We start from the raw sequence: 22,733 nt of genomic DNA, 5'->3' as shown, positions 1-22,733 counted from the left end.
TTATAGTACTCCATGGTATGTTTGTTATTTCCAACATTGGTACAATCCATCTACTATATAATTGTCTTATCCCGTCTGTCTGACTGTCTGTCTATCTGTCTGTCTGTCTTTCTGTCTGTCTGTCCTGGAAATCCCGCGTCGCTCATTGGTCCGGCAGCGGCCAATCAGCGCCGCGGGATTTCTGAAAAAAGATGGCGGCCGTTAGCGGCTCATCTGCGGGACGGAGCTCAGCGGCGATGTAGCCGGGAGATGAGCGCCGCGAGGCGCTCATCTCCCGGCCGGTAGCAGCGGAAGGACCGCCGGCGTCGCTGACCTCCATGCGGAAGGGAGGACCGGGGAGTGGCGCTGCGGGTCGGGATACTTCTGCTGCGAGCGCCCGCTCATGTCCCGGGTTCTCGCAGCGGAAGTATCCGCAGAGACAGCGCCGCTAACATCCATGCGGCTAGGGTGTGAAGGGAGGACCGGGGAGCGGCGCTGACATCCAATTGGTTGCGGCCACTATTTAAATGTGCCGCACAAATCGGTGATTGGTCGCGGTCTTGGCCCGCGACCAATCACTGATCTTGCCGCAAAAGTTAAACACTACTGTGCTGATTGGTCTCGGACGCTGCCCGCGACCAATCACCGATTTGGGCGCCAAATTTAAATATCGTCTGCGACCAATCACGATCTTGGCTCCACATTTAAACACCGCTGTACTGATTGGTCGCGGACGCTATTTAAATGTGGCGCCAAAATCGGTGATTGGTCGCGCCCAGCGTCGGCGACCAATCAGCACAGCGGTGTTTAAATGTGGAGCCAAGATCGGTGATTGGTCGCGGCTGATATTTAAATTTGGCGTCCAAATCGGTAATTGGTCGCGGGCAGCCCAAGCGACCAATCAGCGATTTTTAACACAAATGTCCGGACCTTAGTAACACCATGCGGATACTGTGGGGACATCAGCGGCTAGGGTGTCAAGGGAGGACCGGGGAGCGGCGCTGCGGGGCGGGATACTTCTGCTGTGAGCAGTCGCTCATCTCCCGGCTTCTCACAGCAGAAGTAGCCACACAGGCAGCGGCGCTCCCCGGTCCTCACTAATACGATTCCGCTCCCCGGTCCTCAACAATACGATTTGCTGATTTAGCGCCAATCAGTGATCTTGGCGCTAAAGTTAAACACCGCTCTGCTGATTGGTCGCGGCCGCTGCCCGCGACCAATCACCGATTTGGGCGCCACATTTGAATAGCGGCCGCGACCAATCACCGATCTTGCCGCCACATTTAAAAACCGCTGTGCTGATTGGTCGCGGACGCCAGACGCGACCAATCAGCGAGGTTGGCGCCAAATTTAAACAACGCTCTGCTGATTGGTCGCGGACGCCAGACGCGTCCAATCAGCGAGATTGGCGCCAAATTTAAACAACGCTCTGCTGATTGGTCGAGGCCGCCGGCCGCGACCAATCAGCGATTTTGGCGCCAAATTTAAACCCCGCTCTGCTAATTGGTCGCGGATGACGGCCGCGACTAATCAGCATTATTGGCGCCAAATTTAAACACCGCTCTGCTGATTGATCGTGGTCGCTGACCGTGACCAATCAGCAGTATTGGCGCCAAATTTAAACCCCGCTCTGCTGATTGGTCGCGTTTGCCGGTCGTGAACAATCAGCAGTATTGGCGCCAAATTTAAACCCCGCTCTGCTGATTGGTCACAGTTGCCGGCCGCGACCAATCAGCAGTATTGGCGCCAAATTTAAACACCGCTCTGCTGATTGGTCGCGGCTGGCCACCGCGACCAATCAGCGATTTTGGCGCCAAATTTAAACACCGCTCTGCTGATTGGTCGCGACCGCCGGCCGCCACCAATCAGCGATTTTGGCGCCAAATTTAAACCCCGCTCTGCTGATTGGTCGCGGTTGCCGGCCGCGACTAATCAGCATTGTTGGCGCCAAATCTAAACACCGCTCTGCTGAATGGTTGAGGCCGTGACCAATCACCATTATTGGCGCAAAATTTAAACCCCGCTCTGCTGATTGGTCACGTTCGCTGGCCGCGACCAATCAGCATTATTGGCGCAAAATTTAAACCCCGCTCTGCTGATTAGTCGCGACCGCCGGCCGTGACCAATCAGCGATATAGTCGCCAAATTTCAACACCGCTTTGCTGATTGGTCGCGGTTGCCGGCCGCGACCAATCAGCGATTTTGGCGCCAAATTTAAACACCGCTCTGCTGATTGTGCCCGGTCTGCCGCATACATATTCTAGAATACCCGATGCGTTAGAATCGGGCCACCATCTAGTTTTGTTAATAATTACCTCTTTTTTCTTCTTTCTTATACTGTTTCTTTCTCCAATGTCCAAAAATTATCTAGCCTGGCCATTTCTACTTTAAATGGATTTAGTCCGGGATCAAGAAATCATTTGGATTATTAATTGTTCTGTTTGGCCTTTTAACTTTTGCTTATTTTTGCACCTTGACAAATCTACAGTTCCCTATACTGAAGCGGCTGTTATCTGTGGAAATAGCAAGATATGGTGCCTGGATTGCAGTCACATTATCAGTATTTATCTCCAGAGGGTACTCTCTAGCTATCTGCTCACATGAGCATATAAAAGAAAATCATCAGATTTTCTTCCAGAAAAATAGGACAATTTTTCATCTGGATCGCCATCTGTGTGGCATTCATTTTTATATATCAGCAAAACTGTTTCCTATGTTGATAATTACAATATATCCATAAAAATCGGATGCATCTGTATGGGGTTTGATTTTTTCCCCCGCACCTATAGACTTGAATAGACGAGTTCTATCCGAGATACGGAAGAGTTTACTGCATGCTGTGAGTTCTTTTCACAGGGATGTTCGGTCAGTGGAAAAAAATATATATATATGTGAAAAACGCACATCTGAATGAGGCCTTAGAGCAATTATTCTAATTCTGCTTTGCAAAATAAATGTAACATAAATGAAACATTCTATTTTACATTCTTGTCGAACAGCAATGACATTGGTAAAGCAATTTCTATTCCTTAGAGCACAGTCTCGTGTGGCTTCTGCTTTTTTTCTTCTACCTCCCACAATCTGCCTCCATTCCCCAGCATTTGTGCTTTATCTCCCTCCCAGCTCATGTCCCTCCTTTTTTCTGCTTTCTTGGGAGTGTTCATGTCTTCCGAGCGAGCGTCTTAGGTGACTTGCCAAGTGTTTGTGTAGTTGTAGCAGTGAGAGCCAGTGTGTGGCTGAGCACAAGACACTGCTCCCTCTCCACTGCTCTCATTGTCACATCAGCTCTGCTCTGACTGAATGTCATTACCTGGACATAAGGGATCAAGAACATTTCACACCTGTTCCTACAGAAGAGACCCATCACTGCTCTGGTATCCCGCCTGACTGCTTCTATACAGGTGCCCCAGGCTTTGTTGTGGTAGGTGCACGCTTTTAAGAAGTTTGTATAGCAACAAACAGTAGTTAATCTGGAAAGTGAAAGAGTTAAAGCATGTAGACCTAAACCCAAAAGGGAGATAAGCCTTGTGGAGTCATCTATATGTTTATAGAAAGAGAAGTCTTACAATGGGTTTGATATTTTGTGTTTAGGGCATCTTCACACAAGACGGCTTCTGTGCTAAGGAAGAGAGACACTTCAAGACCTGGTTGACAAGTTTGAAGAACATATTCCATGTGAGGGTTGAGTCTAGACTCTATATATGAACCTTGGGAAGGAAATGGAATTTTTGAACTTAATCTCCCAAAAATGCACAACAGAAACTTATTACTGAACCCATCTTTAAGGCTGGAAGCAACCGTAATATAATTTCTGTCAATTACTACTACAAAAACCTTCTACATTGGATGAACCTTTGGCATGTCATGTCCACCTTGCATGAAGATGATCAGATATCTTCTGCACCCTCCAGGAACTAACATTCCACTCCTTAGAAATATTATTTTAACCTAATCTTATTGGTTTAGCCGTGTCAAAGTCAATTTGCTGTCCAAAGAAAACAACGTTTAAATAAGTGAACGTGGAGGCTACAAGGATACGGAGGAACATTAAGGTGCTGGCATACTGAAGACAGGGAAAGAAGGGGATTGTCTCATGATTGACTTGACCACAGGGGTCTCGTTGGTTCCACATCAGATTTTACATTTATGTGACATGAGGCACAGGAGCAAGATGCATTTTTTCAGGAGTGCTTCCTACGAGATTCAAGTGGACCAGAAAACGGAGGTCATTGCCAGCAGCATTCAAGGGATCAGATGGGTATGTATGTTTTCTGTGGCCATTGAAATGTTTGCCATGAGATTTAGTGTCCCTGTGTAATCGGTTGTCATAATAAGACGCGTATTTGCTAATTGTTATCCTTCATTGTACCGCAGCTACACCTTCATTATGTTCGTCGGTCTATATTAGGAAAGTACAATTATGATTTGTTTTCCAAGAATGCAATAGATAAATCGTTCATGAACATGTTGTGGTGACGTTTGTACACGGCATTGTCCGAAACTTGAAACGTTCTTTTTTTATGCCGTGGACAACGTGCTTTAAAAAAGAATAGTTTCCAAGAACAATGTATGCTGTAATGATATCTTTCCGGTTACGCTGCATTTTCAATAATGCTAACCTAAAATATCATATGAAACAGCAACTAAAAGGAACCTCCTGGTGTCTAATCTACCTGCAACATATTAGACAGCAGGATATGAGCAAATTGTTATATAGTTTTGTGGAAAAAAATCTGAAGAACTTGCATTTTATTCATTTAAAGGGGTTGTCCAGCACTTTTATATTGATGGCCTATCATTCGGATAGGTCATCAATATCTGATCAGTTAGGGTGAAACACCCGGCACCCCTACTGATCAGCTGTTCTTGATGCCGGCAGCAGTCGAATGTGCTCAGTTGCTGAGCGGAACTACATAGCCCCATCCTCAGCATAATGGCCAGGGCCGGGGACTGTACATCTACTCCCTATTGATTAGAATAGGGGGACGGATGTGCAGTACCTAACAGTGGCCACTAGACAGTTAACGGAGCTGTGAGTCTCAGCAACTAAGCACATCTAGCTGCCATTGGCAGAGGGAGCAGCTGATCATCTTCACTCCCACTGATCAGATATTGATGACCTACCCTATGGCTGGGCCATCAATATAGAAGCTATGGACAACTCATTTTAAATCTATGCTCATTCTGGATTTAAGAGTCCAGTGGGCGGTTCTCATAAGTTATAGACAGACAGCCCTAAGTAAGCATGCACAGACACGGCTCTCAATCATTGACCACCCTGAACCTGAATATTTTCCCACAAATCCATATATGAGTCTGCACTGCCAACGTTCTCTTGACAGATCAGACTGCTGGTTCAACATGACAGATTCCATTTAACCTCAATATCCCACTGACCTCCTCTGACAAGTACATGAAGCTCATATATGATGAATTATTTATTTTCCAGGATCCTTATATTGGAGTTAGCCTGCAGGGATAAGAAGGCAAAAATGTTTTTACATTGCCCATGAGTGAGACATAGATTGAGGCTGATAAGATATTGGAGTTGGACATGGATTTTCATTTTCTGGAAATACACAGAAATGCCTTGTATCAAACCTGTACTGCTTCACATGACCCAAGTGCCCCTAGTATGGTGCTGTAGTGCAGGAGGCACCTTGTTTTCCCTAACCTATGTATGTCTCTGTACAAAGCTAGAGGCATCTGAAGGTCCAGTCTGAGCAGATATATGGATCAGAGGAGTTGTGTGCATAAGACCAAAGGCTTTGTTAAAAGGTTATTCCTAAAAATAATAAATGATCTCCTACCCATATATTAGGGGTCATTTACTGATCTCTGAGAACCTCTACAGTCCCAAGAACGGCAAATCACAATCCAGGAACCGGATTCTGTAGACCTTGAATGAAGCTGACGTGCCCATGTTCAACTTCTGCTCCATTCACTATCTATGAAACTGACAGAAATAGTCGAGTACAGAGCTTTGCTCTGCTATCAGGATCACTGAGGGTCCCAGCTGGCAGACCCCCAGCGATCGGTAAGTTTTTTCCTTTCCAATAGACAGGGGATAACTTAATATCTTGGGAATAACCCTTTAACTGATACTCAGTTTGCAATAAAGTAGAGACATAATTCATTCCATAGGTAGTAATAGCAAAGATTTACAGATTATCACTCACGAATACTAGTTATTACTCATCTAAAATTAAATTCCCAGTCTTAAAGGGACTTTTTAGGCTTTATAAAAATATACATTTTAATTGTGATAGGTCAATTAAAAAAAATCCCATATGCACCTTTTTATCAACCACCACACCACTTCTCCCCCAGGTATTTCCATTTACTGAATCTGTAACATGCTTTATCAGCTCATCACCGCTCCAGTCCACCTCTAATTGCAGAGGTCACTTACTGCCTACTGAGGCCAGTGATTAGGGGGCAGTCACCTGCCTCTCTGATATGTCACTACTATCAGCGTTGAATCTGCCCCATGATGGAAAGCAGTGGCGCCCAGTGGATCATTGAGTATAATGGGATTTGTTATCTTTCTGTCATCCTACATTTTACTGGAAAAAAATGCAACATCCTCTCCTGTTTTTCTCACATTTCAGGGCTACTTGTAACAAATGCTCCAGGTGTAGCTTTAAAAAAAGCACTGCCATTAAAGTTTTTATCCTCTTACATATTGTATAGCACTGTGTACTTACAAGAGCTTAGAAGGATACATCCAGTCTCTTTTAAATCACGTGATGTCATAGACCTAATGGAAAAGAGAATAATTATCTGGGTAGAAAGGCAAAATGAGCAACTGTAAGTACACAGTGCTGTATAATATGATGACTGCAATATATTAAGAGGATAAAAACATTAATGGGAGGAGTGCTTCTTTTAGGTGGAAGAATAATATACTGTACCCCCTTACATCCTTTATTCTGCTATGTTTCCCAAATATAGCTGAATTTTATTGATACATACATGTTAAATGATTCCTCTGATGACTCCTTACTGTTTGGTATGTGCACATATGTAAAACACATTCCTAAATATATAGTATCATACAATTGATCAAGTTTTGACCCAGTTATGTGATTTATAATGATAGATGTTATTCTATAAACTCATCACATGATTATATAGTACCCTTTACTTATAGGACAGCCAAACAACAGGTATTCCTTCCCTTAACCTAGTTTTTTTTCCGTCTCCATCTATTATCGTCTACTCTATCAATACGTCAAAAGCCTGACATAGGACATTTCTAAATAATCCATGACATATTTCCCATAGAGATACAGTAAATCGCAACTTAATAAAATGCTTCTAACCATTTTCACATCTCTGCTAGCAGTCTGGGAAATGAAACAATCTTCAGAGGCTGAAGTAGAGCTGCTCAAATACATAGGAAACAGCATTTATGGAACCTTGTGAATGATAATATGTTTTCTTAGATTTGGACACAAGTTATAGAGGTGTGACAAGTTAATCTTGGGGCTGTAGAACTAAATTTATAGTGTGCCGAAAGTCCAAATGACCACCATCAGCAGCAAAGCGAGTTCAAAATGTGGAAAGCCGAGGTTACTTTAGTCTTCCTCCCAGTCTTGCTGTCTCCAATGAGACTTTTCTTCCTTTCCCAGATCTCTCATGGATCTGCATTCAACGTTGTACTGCCCAAACATTACCAAACTATACCTTTCTTGTATAAAGAGGTGGGCATTCTTCACATCTCCTACCTTGGTCCTTATACCCAGGACAAGCTGTCAGTCCATGTCAGCCTAATATATCTAAGTTAGGAACACAACCCAATGATAGTTTTCACATGAATATTTTTACAAAATGTATGAAATGCTGGTAGCTTTGGTCCTCTGAGCAATGACAATTTACAGACAATACTTGATGTCCGGTTCAGTAGAACATCTGGGACAATGGTGATTTGGGGAGTTATCTTGTGGATGACTTTGCATGACAGATCGCAGTGTTTCACTGTTTAAGCTGTTCTGTCATGAATGAGCTTTTAATCTGTTATCCAGTAAAAATAAAAAAAAGGTTTTATTCATACGTGCGTGTCTTTGCATGAAAACATCTGTGATGGTCCTTTTTTCATCCGCTTGCACTCCTCATGTCCATGTTCACAAAGGAGTTTGCACGAGAGTTCCCCATTTTAATTTATATGATAGTGCCGAGTCAATTCCCTTCTTTGTGTCACAATTTGACAGGTCGACCAGTATGCATAGGGAGAGAACTGATTTTACATACATGGGAGAGACCATACAGCCAACTGGAATGAGGTGGGGGTTCGTGCCGGACTAGTCAGGTCTCTCCTTATAGTCCCCGGCTAGTGTTTTCAAACTATGATTCTCTGAAATGGTGCAATCTTGCAGTCAGGCTCTGTTTCACGCAGCATGTGATTCAGACAGCATGAATCTCAGGACAGGTTCCCTTTAAATCTCCAAAACTAAATATGCAGAATAACGCAGAATCATTTTAACTTTGCAGTTGTTATGTTGTGCGGATTGGTTACTCTTACTATTAGAGTTAAGCAAATAGATATGATGCCATGGCATAATGAATCTTTTTGCTGGACGCTACTTGCTACCCTTTGTGCTACCCTTTATTGACATGCACCTCATACAGTATTGATAAGAACTTTTGACACACCTGTTCATGCATTGGCTTTCCTGTTTTTTTATTAGAAAGTGCACATTGTAGATTCAGACTGAAGGCAGCAAAACCACAAAGGCACACTGATGGAAATAGGGAGTAAAGAGACACGTGTTAAACCTCAGATTTCTCAAAGTAATCCCCTTGTACTCAGATGAAAGCTTTACACCCCTTTGACATACTCTCAAGCATCTTCATCGGATAGTCACCTGGAATGGTTTTCCAACAGTCTTGAAGGCATTCCCAAAGGTGAGGAGCACTTGTTGGCTGGTTTGGCTTAACTCTGTGGTCCAACTTATCCTAAACGATCTCAATTGGGTTGAGGTCAGGTGATTATGAAGGTCATGTCATCTGGTGCGGCATGCCATCTTCTTTTTCTTGGTCATATAGCCCTTACATAGTCTGGAAGTGTGTTTTGGGTCATTGTCCTATTGCAGCACACAAGATGGTCTCACTAATTGCAAACCAGATGGGATGGTAGCAGTGCTGGTTAAGTGTGACTTGAATTTGGACTAAATCACGCACACCCCCACACCTCCCCCTTCATGCTTCACGATGTGCACCACACACGTAGAATCCAACTGCTCCCTTTTTCTGTGTCTCAGACAGACATAACGGTTGGTTCTAAAAATCTCAAATTTTGACTCCTCAAACCACAGTCCAGATTTACACTAATCTAATGTCCAGTCCTTGCATTGCTTGGATCAAATACATCTCTTCTTGTTTTCGGTCCTTAGTACTGGTTTCTTTGCAGAAATTCCATCAAAAAAGCCTTCTTCTCACAGTCTGGTCTAGACAGATGTTGGGAAGTGTATGAGATTTGATGGCTGTGCATCATTTATGAAAGCTGTTATCTGAGGTTGGTAACTCTGATAAACTTATCCTCTGCAGCAGAGGTAATTCTTGGTCATCCTTTCCTGGTGTGGTCCTAATAAGAGCCAATTTAATCATAGCAAATCTTGGTTTTCATAATTGCACTTGGGACCTTCAAGGTTTTAGCATTATGCTAGATCAACTGACCTTCATTTCTTAAAATAAAGATGGACTGTTAATTTATCTTTGCTTAGTTGAGGTTTTCTTGCCATATTCAGGCTAAGAACAGATGTAAAATAGGACTCAGCACTGTATGGAGCTGTATACCAACACTGTCTCTACAAAACGCACCTAATGGTCACAACCACTTTACAGTATGAAGATGATAATTCCATGTATGTACTCCTGACAAGGTGTATCTGTTCATTGAAAGCCATTCTAGGTGATTAGAGATGAAGCTGCTTGAGAAAATATCAAGGGTGTGTAAAGCTATCATCAGAGAAAATGGGTTAGTTTGAGGAATCTAAAGGTTTACATTCTGGATTGTTTCACACGTGCTTTTCTACTTCTTTTTTCCCTATGTGTTACCTCGCGGTTTTGCTGCCTTGAGTCTGAATCTACAATGTGCACATTTCCAATAAGGAAAAAAATTGTATGATTAAAAGTGTTCAAACTTCTAACCGGTACTGTCCATTCTCCATATACTTTGCATATTTTCTACCTTCCATTCACCTCCTATATTCTCCATATACAAAACATTAAATAGAAATGCGTAACTAAAGTATGGGAACCACATCTGATTAGCAAAAAATCTCAATTGTTACGCACGATTACATTCTTCACCATTGCTTGTGTCAACAGTATTTCTAGTAGCAGTAAAATATTGTGATTATATTTATGAAGCAGAAGCATCAGAAAAAAATAATAATGCTATAAATTCCTCCAATAGGGCAGGATGGCTACGGTGCACGGAGATGTAGGAGGACAGGGAAGAGGTGCATTGAACGTTAGCAAAGTGAAGATATTTTTGGAATTTCTCTTTTGCATTATGTCCTGTTGTAAATCTCAAGTCCTGTATTTTATCTGATAAAGTAGCAGTCAGCGCTGGTTATATTTATATTGCATATGAGGTGATATCAAAGTCACGGGCTATGCTATGTGGCAATGTCAAATATTTGGAAGAGCATATTAATTGAAGAGTGAAGAGAGTTGAGAGTGTCAGCATGGAAGGAGCTAGCAGAGTGGAAATATTTGTTCAAGGTGCTGCTGACGTTCGTAGGTAAAGGAACCGTGACATAAGGAGCCAAACCAGGTAAACATTAAGTGCACAACGCTTCTCTCCCTGTGACCACTGAGTCATGACGACGGTCTCAGATCTCTGCTGTAATGTAATCACTGGGGAAAGTTACTACAGAAAATAAAAAGGTTGGTCTAATACGTCAAGAGACTTCCATCTTGGAAGAATCTTTATATAGTTTTCACATTTTTGGTTTTCATTTTAGGGTATGCAAGTAGTCATGAGTCTCAGACCATATGGCCAATTTGGGCTACACAGAAAGTGTAGAAAAATAAAAGAGGGGCCCTAGATGAATGAATGCTCTTGAGGACTCCATATTGCATAGGTTGACAAAAGACTCAGGTCCATCAAGTTCAACCTTTCTCCACCAAATATCCATTCTTTGTCCTAAATTATCCATAATCCACAATGCCATTTTCGCTGAGGAAATCATCCAGCCCTTTTTTAAAAGCTGTTATAGTGTCTGCCATTACTACCTCTTGTGGTCGGGCATTCCACAGTCCGACTGCTCTGACTGTAAAGAACCCTTTCCTTTTTAACTGCCAGAATCGTCTTTCTATTAACCACAGAAAATATGGATATGACACAAGTTAATTCAAAGTGGTCTCTGTAATCATTATTGTGTTGTGAAGTGATAACAATACAGATTACTGGATGTATACAGAACATATATACATCCATTAATCTGTATTGTAGCCACTGCACAAATAAGCCATAAATTCAAAAAAGGTCCAATATGGTATTTGTAAATCAACAAATAAGAAATAGCTTCAAATGCAGTGCGCTTGTGATCAACTAGAGCTTTGGGGCCCATTTTTGGAAGGGTGCAGAGGTTGCAGTATCACCCAGGCTTTGGCCTCTCTGTTACATAAGAAGACATAGTATTATAAGTGGTTCTTGGTAGGTGGAGAGAGAGGTTATCAATGTGTCAAGGCCTGTGCTAACCTAAGGATCTTCTGGAATTTTGGTGGGCCAGTCAGACCTTGCCCATACAGTAATTATTACCTTGTTATGTCACTGCAGTGAAAATCTACTTAATTCCCTATTGCCCACATAATAGGTGATCATTGGGTCTTTTTCCGCTAAGACTGCCTGAGGGGGTCCAGCAATATGAAATGTGTTTTCTAAGCTTGGTAACTCCTATGATACATCTCTTTTTGTCTTCAAGATCAGAAAAAAGTTTTTTGGTACAGTATGTCAGTGACATGTCGATTTGTTGATAGGGGTCACATCTGCAAGAGGTTTGGAATCCTTCTATTTGATAATTCAATGGAGCTGGGCTACTTAATGAAGTGTTCCCATCAAAGTTTTTATCCCCTTAGTATATTGATGAAGACGGCTTAGACCGTCGAAACGCGTTGTGGTAGTGGTATTGGAGGAAGAATAAAGGTCAGTTATCATCTATTAAATTGTCCAGTATTCCTTTGGCGCTCCCTGAGACCGCTGCACCATTGTTTACATGTGAAATATCTCCATACGGAGCCAAAGCGGCAGGAGCAGCCTGGCATATTTGGATGTTTGAGGACCTGCGGTTATTCAGCCACCGGGATAAACAACTGAGGACCTGCGGTGACGTGGTATCCGGTCCGGCAGGATCGCGTGACCACTCGAGGAGCACGGAGTTGCGATGCAAACACCGACAGGACGGTATTACAAATAGAGAGAGGCGGCCCGGAGCCTCATTAATCACAGGCTTAATCTTGGTTGTGTAGACGTACACAACCATCACAGGTGAGTGCACTGGCACTTTTTAATTTATATAAATAGCCCTGTGAGTCTACACATGCGCCCTTTCCCTTTTCTTTTTGCATTATATTATATAGCACTGTGTACTTACAATTGCTCATTTTGCCCTTCTACCCAGATAATTATTCTCTTTTCCATTAGGTCTATGACATCACGTGATTAAAAACTGACTAGCTGAATCCTTCTAAGACTGCTAGACTGCAGCAGTGGCCAGTAACCTAGGCAACGAGCAGTAAACAATAGAATTAAAAACCCCTCCATCCTTGAGAGCAGGGAAGATCTATTATATACTTACCTTGTAATGTCTTCACATCCTGCTCCGTCCAGATGTGTCCAGATCCCAGAATTCCAAGCGGCGGAAGTTCGTCGACCGCCATATTGGGATACCCAAGTGATGGGTGTCTCAATATGGAAACCACTGGTGGTACCTGCCTTTTGCACGGTACCACCAGCGGAACACTGTTGCAAACACGCCGTACACACTGCACACGCCGCCGGGATCAGCCGAATGATTCACTGACAACCGCCATCCGTGTACAGGAGGAGTGCATGCGCAGTTTTAATGTGATCGCCGCTATCTGCCTGCACAAAGATGGCGGCGGTCTGATTTACTGCGCGGGGAGACAGCTCAAACGAGAGAACACATGAGGGAAGACGACAGCACAGGGGTGGAGAGAGAGATCAGACAAGGGGGAGAGTACATGGAGTACACAGGTCAAAGAAGAGATCACATGAGAGGAGAAGACAGCACAGGGGGGAGAGAGACAGAGCACAGGGGGGAGAGTGACAGCACAGGGGGGAGACAGCTCAAACAGGACATCACATGAGGGGAGAACACAGCACAGGAAGGAGAGAGACAGCAGACAAGGGGGATAGCACATGAGGTAGACAGGTCAAAGAAGAGATCACATAAGAGGAGAAGTCAGCACATGGGGGAAAGAGAGAGTGGATAGGTGGGTGAGCACATGGGGGGGGAGATTCTCAACGCTGCAAAGCCTGCCCCCATCGTGACATTACTGCCCTCCCGATGCGATAGCATCGGGCCTCCATCTAGTTTTTAATAAAAAAATAACTTACAAATCAGATTTTTTACAAGCATTTTGCAATTGTATTGATTATAATGATGAGAATCACCCTTTGTGTCATTATCATTTATCACAGCTGTATGTTATGCTAATAACACATTAAGGCAGAATAACAGTTAAGAGGAAACTGTTCACAAGAGCTTACACTCCTACGAGTGAGAGGTTATATTAACAGAAGTGGGTCAACAAGTTAACTACAGAAGAACTGTTGGAGGTAATCCAGTGGTCACATTCTTCAGTTTTGGGCAGAGTGTTTGCAGATTATTATCTCTTTCACATACTTTATAAATTGAGGATCCATTCTTGCTCAAGATTATTGTTAAGATAGTAAAGAAAATCATCTTATGTGGAATAACATGTCAAAAAACAGGATAAAAGCACAGCTCTACAACAGAGTATTTGGGAATTAGCCAAAAATATGTACAGTAAGATATTATGACAGATTTTGTGTGGTTCCTTTTGTTGTTCAGCCCATGTTCAAAATCCACTGTGAATTTGAAGACTCAGTTTTTTACTATTATTATGACATGCCAGCAAAACCCTGAGAAGGCTGCAGTGCACATCACAACCACTGAATGTCCCACTATAATAACTAGAACATAAACATCGGATATATAAAGTAACAGACCCTGTAAATGTTTTGCTCAACAGGTTCCCATGTCTTTACATGAAAGAATAGTGCAGCAATCTCTGCTATTGTGACCAGAGTGCAATGGAATCCTAATGCAATGGACCTTAAAGCAAGTCTGTCGGCCCAAGCTGACAGTATAAACTTAGCACATTGTTTTGTAGGAATATAATATTGCACCTCTAAAAAATCTCAACATTAATGTTCCCATCACTGTCTTCTTTCCACAGAAACTGAAGTTTAGTCAAGTATGCTAACTAGGTTGCTTGGTGCACCCTTGGTGTGGCCAAGAGGCTCAGTGCACCGTTTCACTCTCTGGTTTTGCTGCTCTCACTGGTTAACAATGCTGGCTTGCCTTAGCTTTCTCTGTAGACCGTGTTTGCTCTAGGTAGGCCAGCACTGTCAATCACCAGTGAGGTAGGTGAGGACATGCAAGACCAGTGGGTGGAACAGTGCACTGAGAATCTCGGCCACACTGAGAGTGCACCAAGCTCTCTAATTAGCATATTTAAAGGGAACCTGACAGTTAACACATGCTGCCTGATCCATGGGCAGCATGTATCAGAGACTGGTTGTATGATTTCAGCTATATATGTTTAACTTTGAAATGTTGCTGTGGTTCAGAGAAAAACATAGTTTAATAGCCATTGGAGACTAGTTGGACAGGAGAATCCCTAGTCGCTCTCTGTGCCCTCTCCCTTTGAGTGACAGGTCTCTCCCTATACACGCATGCAGGGTAGGGAGAAGATGCCGGGGACCTGCCTGTCGACTTTTAAAGTATGTTTTTCCCTTTATTGCTAGTATGAATGGTGCTGGTGTCAGTAAGGTAGTAGTAAATACAATTGGTCTACCAATGGATTTCTTTTCTCTAAGAGGCTAAAAGAAGTAGAAAATGAAGACATTTTAATCCATACAAATGCTTAAAACACAAACTTTCTAAATTAATGATAAAAGTTTGCAAGAGATAAACTTCCCCACAGCCTTGAAGTAATTTTGCTAGTATTAATTTGGTTTCTGATCACCATGACCATATAGGTGTTGTCTTTACCCCTTATTGCCAACAGTGCACTGTGTGTCTGCGGGGTTGGGGTCCTGATTTTCTTGGATAGGTACAGAAGAATTTGTATGCATTTTGCATTATAGATTACAGTAAGAGTCAGAGTATTAGAAAGGAGGAAAGAAGGAGATGAAGGAAGGAATTGCTAGTAGCTATGGTACATTTTTTGTGTATTACCTATGTTTATGGTGCCTTTAATCCTTTTTTTGTTTTATTATTGGCTTTAGCATATGTTTAAGGCTTCTCCTTTGACATAATTGCACGTCTAACGTGAACAAGCATTCCACAAGGAGGGACGGTAGACGGCATTATGTAAGACCTTATGCTAAATAATAATTATTTTGAAAATAGTAGAAGCTGCGGATTAAGCTGTCGTGCTATAATAATGATGAAGCCCAGAGCAGTTGATTGGCGCTTTCTAATTAACCTTTATATATAATCACTATGTACGGTATATAAAAATACACCGTGGTATGTGCTGTTCCATTGTGAGCGTCTGCACAATGAAATGTTCAAGTTATTTTTACCTCTGTAGGAAGTGTGAGTATATTTTTAGGTGTCATAAACCACAGGAACCGAGCTCACACCGTCCAACAAGCCACAGATTATAATTTATTGACATAACCTTGGCCAAGAACCAGGACTGTCCATATCTGAACCTTGGGAGAACATATGCCATCCAGACATATTATGTGCTGAGTGAGCTAAAATTCCTTCCACATTACACTTATATATTTTTCAACGCTTTTGAGGTTTCCTAACTAAAACAAAAATAGATGTGTAATAATTACTGTGGTCATTAGGATCGCCTAAAATTACCCCGCGGCTCCTGCATTTCCCATCAGAAGCAGGCACCGTCACTGGTGTGACAAATATCTCATACCCAAGCATGGGGGGATTAGGGGGCTGTAAACTACACCTTGAGCTTCAGGGCCTATACATGGGGCTTTACTATACTTTATATCACTTCTGCTAGGAGCCAGTCTAGAAAAAACAATAGATGTTGTTCCCAGGGGATATATTCCACAGCACAGTATCTACTTTGGAAATAGTTGTAAGTATTAAATTGTAAAGAAGAAGGGAATATACAGAGTTCTAACACACAGTATTAGGGTTCACCAGAAGTGGGAAACTAAGGGTTTAGCATCTGATAGAACTATTGGTTTGGGACCAGGAGACGTCTAAGGGTGCATTTGGACATCCATACAAATAGGTCTGAGATCGGACCGCAATGCACGGACTGGCTACGGGTCTCCCGACCTGAGTGTGACGGCTTCATATATTTCTATGAAGCTGTCATGGTCGGGTCGGGAGAGCCCCGGTTTGTCCGTGCATTGCGGTCCGATCTCAGACCAATTTGTACAGAAGTCTGAATGCTCCCTAAGGGAAACTCTGCGAAAACATACCTGGGATTTTCTGAACGTTCCCTATGAGCAAAAAATGTTATAAAATAAAAAGTAACTTGCTGGGCACGATCAGGTGTCATACATAATTCTTGTGATTGCCACAGCCAATTACTAGAGACACTTGCGTGTAGGGTATGATTGTCCTCAGTCGTCACATGAATTATAAACAGCACACAATTGCAGTAGGACCAGTGAAGACCACTATCGTGGCAGAGCAGGAATTGCGGGATTTAAAGGGAATCTGTCACCAGGTTTTTGCCACCTAATGTAAGAGTAGCATAATGTAGAGACCAAGACCCTGATTTCAGTGATGTGACATTTACTGGGATGCTTGCTACAGTTTTGATAAAATCACTCTTTTGTTTGCTGCAGATCTAGCAGTTCTCTGAATGCTGAGCTCTGTATAACCCCGCCCACATCACTGATTAATTCCTTTCTGTCTATGCACAGTGAAATCTGCCAATCAGTGGTGAGGGTGGGTTTAGACTACATGGCAGCAGGTTTATTAGTCCTCTAGTGATAATGTCGTGTTGATAAAACTATGATTTTATAAAAACTAAATACATTAGCCCAGTAAATGACACATCCCTGGAATCAGGCTCCCTGACCCTATATTATGCTGCTGTCAGATTAAGTAGCAAAAACCTGCTGACAAATTCTTTTTCAGACTTCTCTTTCCACTTGACAATCATGAAAGGGCCATTTAGTGGTAAGAGTTAAGCTGTTTCTTCTTACGCAGAGAATTGGGCGGCTCCTCAAATCTAAACTAACCTTATCCTGTTGACAAGTTCCCTGTAAGTTGTTCAATCATTGCCTGATCGTTCACTGCTGTTACTAATGATTTATACCCAGCCTGTACTTTGCCTGTTGATCTTAACACCCATCTAGTGATGAGTGAGTATGAATTGTTAACTCTTTCGGCGAGTACACTCGGGTGCTTGCCGAGTATTTGCGGCGTGCTCGACATCGATGTTAGTCTGGCCGCGGCTTCATGTGTCACGACTGTTAAACAACTGTAACACATGCAGGGATTGCCTAACTATCAGGAAATCCCTGCATGAGTCACAGGTGTTTTACTGCCGTGACACATGCAGCCGTGGCGACACTAACATTGATGCCGAGCACGCCGCAAATATTCGGCAAGTACGCTCGGGTGCTCGCCGAAAGAGTTAACAATTCATGCTCGCTCATCACTACACCCATCACTAGACACCACTCATTTTCTACATCAGAAGGGAGTTAGTAAGCACAAAATGACTGTTCACCTATCTCCACCATCTTCTGGCTCCTGTAAAGCCAGAGCTGCCAATCAAGGAAGAGAAGGGCAGAGAAAGATGAAAATATGTAGGTGGGAAGGTGCACTGAACTGCTGCGGCACTCCAAGGCTTCCCCGAGCACCTGTGCTTGGTTTGAACAGTCATTATGTGCTGACAGATTCCCTGTAACATGGTTCTACTGGGTTAGGACAACATAGCTGCTTTCTTCCAAAATAGTAGTACACCTGTGCGCAGGTTGTGTGTTATAATGTAGCTCAGCCCTATTCACTTCAATAAAGCTATGCTGCAATACCAGGCACAAACTCTGAACAGGTGTGGCGCTGTTTCTAGACGAAAGCAATTATATTTTCCTAAATTTGGACAACCTCTTTAGTATACTTATTACAGAAGTCCAATAGGCTCATCTCGGGCATATACGTATACTCTGAGGCTATTCTAGTTCTCTTATAGGAAGCATACAAGCTACAATTGGCCCACACAGGGCGGCATAACCTGCTGAGATGCCTATTGTTTTGTGACTGGCACACATTATGCCCCGTTCAGCTATTAGGTTGATGAACTTTTCAGTTGGAAAGCAGATGCCTTCCAATCCAATAGGCAGGATCCAGCCTTTGTAGAAGACCCCCGCCAATGCCATTAAACCTATTTTAACATATATTATTTCTAAGATCTGAGGAGCTTCTGGGCATATGGTTAATAGAGCACGTCAGAGCTTGAAATGATATATAATGGGAAAAGCTTTGCAAATATTCTCTTAGAACGAAGGGCAAGGCGGGGTGCCCTAAAGTACACTGTGTGTATCCATAGCAACAGCAAACTGTTGCCAAATCCACTCGGGACCGGAGCGGTGAGGCCTGGAGGAAGGCCAAGCTCCTGCCGGATGTGTCCTGTAATTCAGGATTTCTGCATCAGAATAGGGCAGGAAAGCCTGTGCAATGAGACAGGAGGAAAGGAGGGGTGCATGGCTATTGTATCGGGAAAGGAAACTCTCCTGGAGCAGACTGGTATATTTTTACTAAGCTAACACTAATATCCAAATATTCTGTATACAATACTACATGGGAAGGGGCAGGAAGATACTATACATTACACTAAAGTAATTTTAATAATTTAATATAATACACTAATATATATAATATAAAATAGATATGACATTTACACTTACGGCGCCACTGACCATTTTCACTGATTGATGGACAGTAGATGATTGACAGGACTGTTCTGAATCATCGCCTGCAAATCCTGTGCCTTCAGACCACATTTAGCACCTTAAAGTCAGAATGAGGGCCGCTCTGTTTTGCTTTCTAAGCACTCTTCTTTTTTGGACCACAAATCAGCATTAAAAGAGTTGCCCAAAAAAAGCAAAACAAAACTGTTTCTTTCAAAAACAGCTCCACTCCTGTCTAAAGGTTGGGTGTGGTTTTGCAGCTCAGCTTCTTCACTACTGTGGAACTATGCAGGAATACCAGATATAATGTATGGACAGATGTGCACTGTCCATAGATTATATGCAGAATAGCAGTCATGCATTTCTTAGGCAAATTTCACAAGTTTATGTGCTGTGCTCGGATCACAATGCTCGGTCCAACTGTAGTGTGAGACGGTAGCCGTGAGTGAGGTACTCGTGTTCTCCTGTCACGCCCTGGCGCACTACATGAAAGAGTGGGTCCTGGCTGGGTGTTGGTGCTGTGAGGACCTTGCGCCTGTGCAGGCCGCCTGTAGCCGATGGTGTTGGCCGGCCAGGACCATAGGTTTCAGAGTTCAATAAAGGAGACTCCCGCTCTAAGACGCAGTCTTTACTGTACAGTAACTTGATAAGGGTTATGTACAAGGGGTAGTGGGTACAAAGTCTTAAGGACTTCACAGTGTAAAGCATTTTCACACGCATAGTAGTCTACTCCAGGGCCGGTGAAGCACAGTTTCGCCCTACTTCGTCACAGCTTAGCTTGTCGCCACAGTCTTGATTAGCAAGTCTCTCTACCTGCTCAGTGGTTCCGCATCCTATTTATTCCACTACTGGCACCTTGGATCTACTGCTCGGCACCCTTATTAGTCTCACAAACTCAGTCCTGCTTAGATCCATTACCTTCGGCGCTTAGCAAGCTCAGGGTTTCTCGTGACACGTCTTCCCATCCAAGTACCCCTTTAGGGTGGAAAGACATTCTGTCTCGTCTTTGGTCAGTTCCAAGTCGCGTTACTCCCTTGTCTCTTTGTCTCCATTTCTTAGTAGTTCACCCAAACCAGAAAAAGAAACAGCCTTACCAACACCAAATCAGATTACAAATACACTTATTGGATGTAGCAGACCATTTACGTGCATTTTTTACTAGGCAGTCACCCCCTTCATGAATTGGTAGGTTTGTGAGTGGTTGTTTCCATCAGTATTTTGCACCTGTGCTGCCCCCCACCTTTTATCCTGGGGGTCTGCTGCATCCTGCTAGTGCATTTGTAATCTGATTTGGTGTTGGTAAGGCAGTTTATTTTTCTGGTATGTTTTTTGAACATATTTCCTTTGGTGAGCCGTTTTTAATTTTAGTGTAGGGACTCGCAAGTATGAGGACCGCTGACGTGGATTGCGAGCTTGCGTATTTTGGCTAAAATATCTACCAATACCTCATGTAATGTATTTATCTTATACACTATTTTTCATTTTTTTTGCACATTTTTCCATTTTTTTGCAGGATGCAGCCAGGCCCTTTATAGTTTGTTGGGTGAACTGGGGCATCTGTCTTTGTGGGTGCACTTATTCAGCCTCTTGTTGGTTGTTGGACCCCCACCAATCCGATATCGATGACCTATCAGAAGAATATGTCATCAATGTCGTTTGCCTAGAGAAGACCCTTAGTGAAGACGGTAGTGGCAACCAATTTTCTGATTTACCTTCTTCCATGTGTGGTATGTGACTCAGCACATCAGGCACGATTTAGCAATGTCAACACACCTGCCGTATCCAACCTCAGATCCACATGCTTAATGGCGGAAAAGGGAGCCATTCTCTATGTCCTCCACCAGATTCTTCAGTTCTCCAGTTGGCCAGTCCAACTTTGTGTGGATATGTTCCTTTGGGACATGGTGTTTGCTGAGGTTCAGAAACATGAGTTAAGTACTGGAGCACCACTATTCTAGTAAAAATAAATTTATGTTACTCAAACAATTGATTGAGGGGGGTACACTTTGGTCCTTAAGGCTACAATCACATATTCATGTGAGTGTTCCCATCAGAGAGAAAAGAACCAATTTGTTTTCTCAGGCATCATCCTAGTTGCTTCTGTTTTTTTCATCTTCTGTTTTTATTCACTGAAGCAGATAGACTGTCTGAACATGTTTTATGCTTTGACTCTTAGTAACGTATCAGTTAAAGAAGCACTCCTCCTCCTCCCATCAAAGTTTTTATCCTCTTAATATATTGCAATCATTTTATTATACAGCACGATGTACTTACAATTGCTCATTTTACCCTTCTACCCAGTTTATCCTTCTCTTCTGACTAAAAACAGAAGGCTGAATCCTTCTACGCTCTATGTAGAAACAGGGGGTCTCTTTTCCCTCCACGAATCACCACTGCAAAAATCCCTGGAAGGAGGGGGGAGCGGAGCAGCTGTGTCAAGAGTTGAAGAAGGGGTAGAGCTAGGGCAGGGATTTTGCAGTGATGCAGAATGATAGTTTTACTGATGACTCATGCGGAAAAAGAGAATCCCTGTTTCTACATAGAGCTAAAAAGGATTCAGATAGTCTGTGTTTAATCACATGATGTCATAGACCTATTGGAAAAGAGAAAAATTAATTAGGTAGAAGGGCAAAATGAGCAATTGTATGTACACAGTGCTATATAATATGATGACTACAATATATTAAGAGGATGAAAATTTAGATGGGAGGAGGAGGAGTGCTTCCCTTAAAAATGTATGAAACTCGGATGGAACTCTTTAAGTTCAAAGTATGTCTTTCGTGTGTCATCCATTTTACATGGACCCCCCCATAGGTTTACGACTGAGTCTGATCCACAAAACTGATGAGAGTAGGACAAACTCTAAGTCTCAAGGACAGGAGTCACACAGATCAAATGGATGTGTGAATATAGCCTAACTCAAATATTTTACCCATCTGGTTTGAGGTGTGTCATACTTAATTATGTACAAGTTAATTATGATGTAATGAGTAGTAATTACCATTTATGTGGTATAACCTAGAGGAAACGTTTATAACTTGTCCTTCTACATTGAATTAATGATCTGTAAATTCTTTTTAAATTATGTCAGTTTAACTGCATTCGAGAGTAACTGTTGTATTGTATTAGGGGACATAAGAGGTTTGTTAAAGTCATCAGCTGTTACAAAGTCGCAATAAGAGTAAATCAAAGCCCGAGTAAGAATTTAAGAACCTTTTCAGGTAATCTGTAAGCACAAAATTACTATTGAAATGAAGCAGAGGCACTTGGTATACCCTTGGCATGGCCTAGCAGTTCAGTGCACCTTCCCACATACTTTTTCACATCTATCAATGCCTTTCTTTGGGTCCTATAAAGCCAGAGCTGTCAATCAAAGGTAAGGGAGGTATAGATAGATGGAAAACAATTAGGTGGGAAGATGTACTGAGCAGCTATGTTAATGGTGAAGCGAGTGCCTGTGCTTGGTTTGAACAATCATTTAAAGTATTACATAAAATAGTACATCTACAAAAGGAAGAAAGTGTCTCTCTCTGGTAAGTCAATGTCCAAGTTTTCATAGAGCCTATATGTGGCTTTAAAGAGTCAGTTTATGCCTTCTGGAGGAGAGCAGTTTTTCAAA

General features: G+C 42.6%; 1 protein-coding gene across 2 annotated transcripts in view; it reads left to right on the top strand.

Moving 5' to 3' along the window:
* The first annotated feature begins 3,128 nt into the window (after nt 1–3,128).
* Nucleotides 3,129–22,733, top strand: part of RAPGEF3 (Rap guanine nucleotide exchange factor 3) — a 139,753-nt gene continuing 120,148 nt past the window's right edge. The window contains exons 1-2 of one of the 2 annotated variants that reach the window (XM_073663173.1): nt 3,129–3,400; nt 3,571–4,237. In XM_073663173.1, the coding sequence (XP_073519274.1) occupies nt 4,073–4,237 (165 nt within the window). In that variant the 5' untranslated portion in view covers nt 3,129–3,400; nt 3,571–4,072. Of the gene's footprint in view, nt 4,238–22,733 lie in introns of both variants that reach the window. The other variant, XM_073663174.1, reaches the window with a different exon arrangement.

This window comes from Phyllobates terribilis, unplaced genomic scaffold (genome assembly GCF_046119375.1).
Source record: "Phyllobates terribilis strain yellow unplaced genomic scaffold, ASM4611937v1 Scaffold_2__4_contigs__length_985480577, whole genome shotgun sequence".
In the NCBI taxonomy this organism is placed as follows: domain Eukaryota; kingdom Metazoa; phylum Chordata; class Amphibia; order Anura; family Dendrobatidae; genus Phyllobates; species Phyllobates terribilis.
The sequence above is the reverse complement of the archived record's forward strand: the minus strand, read 5'-3'. Positions and strand labels throughout refer to the sequence as shown.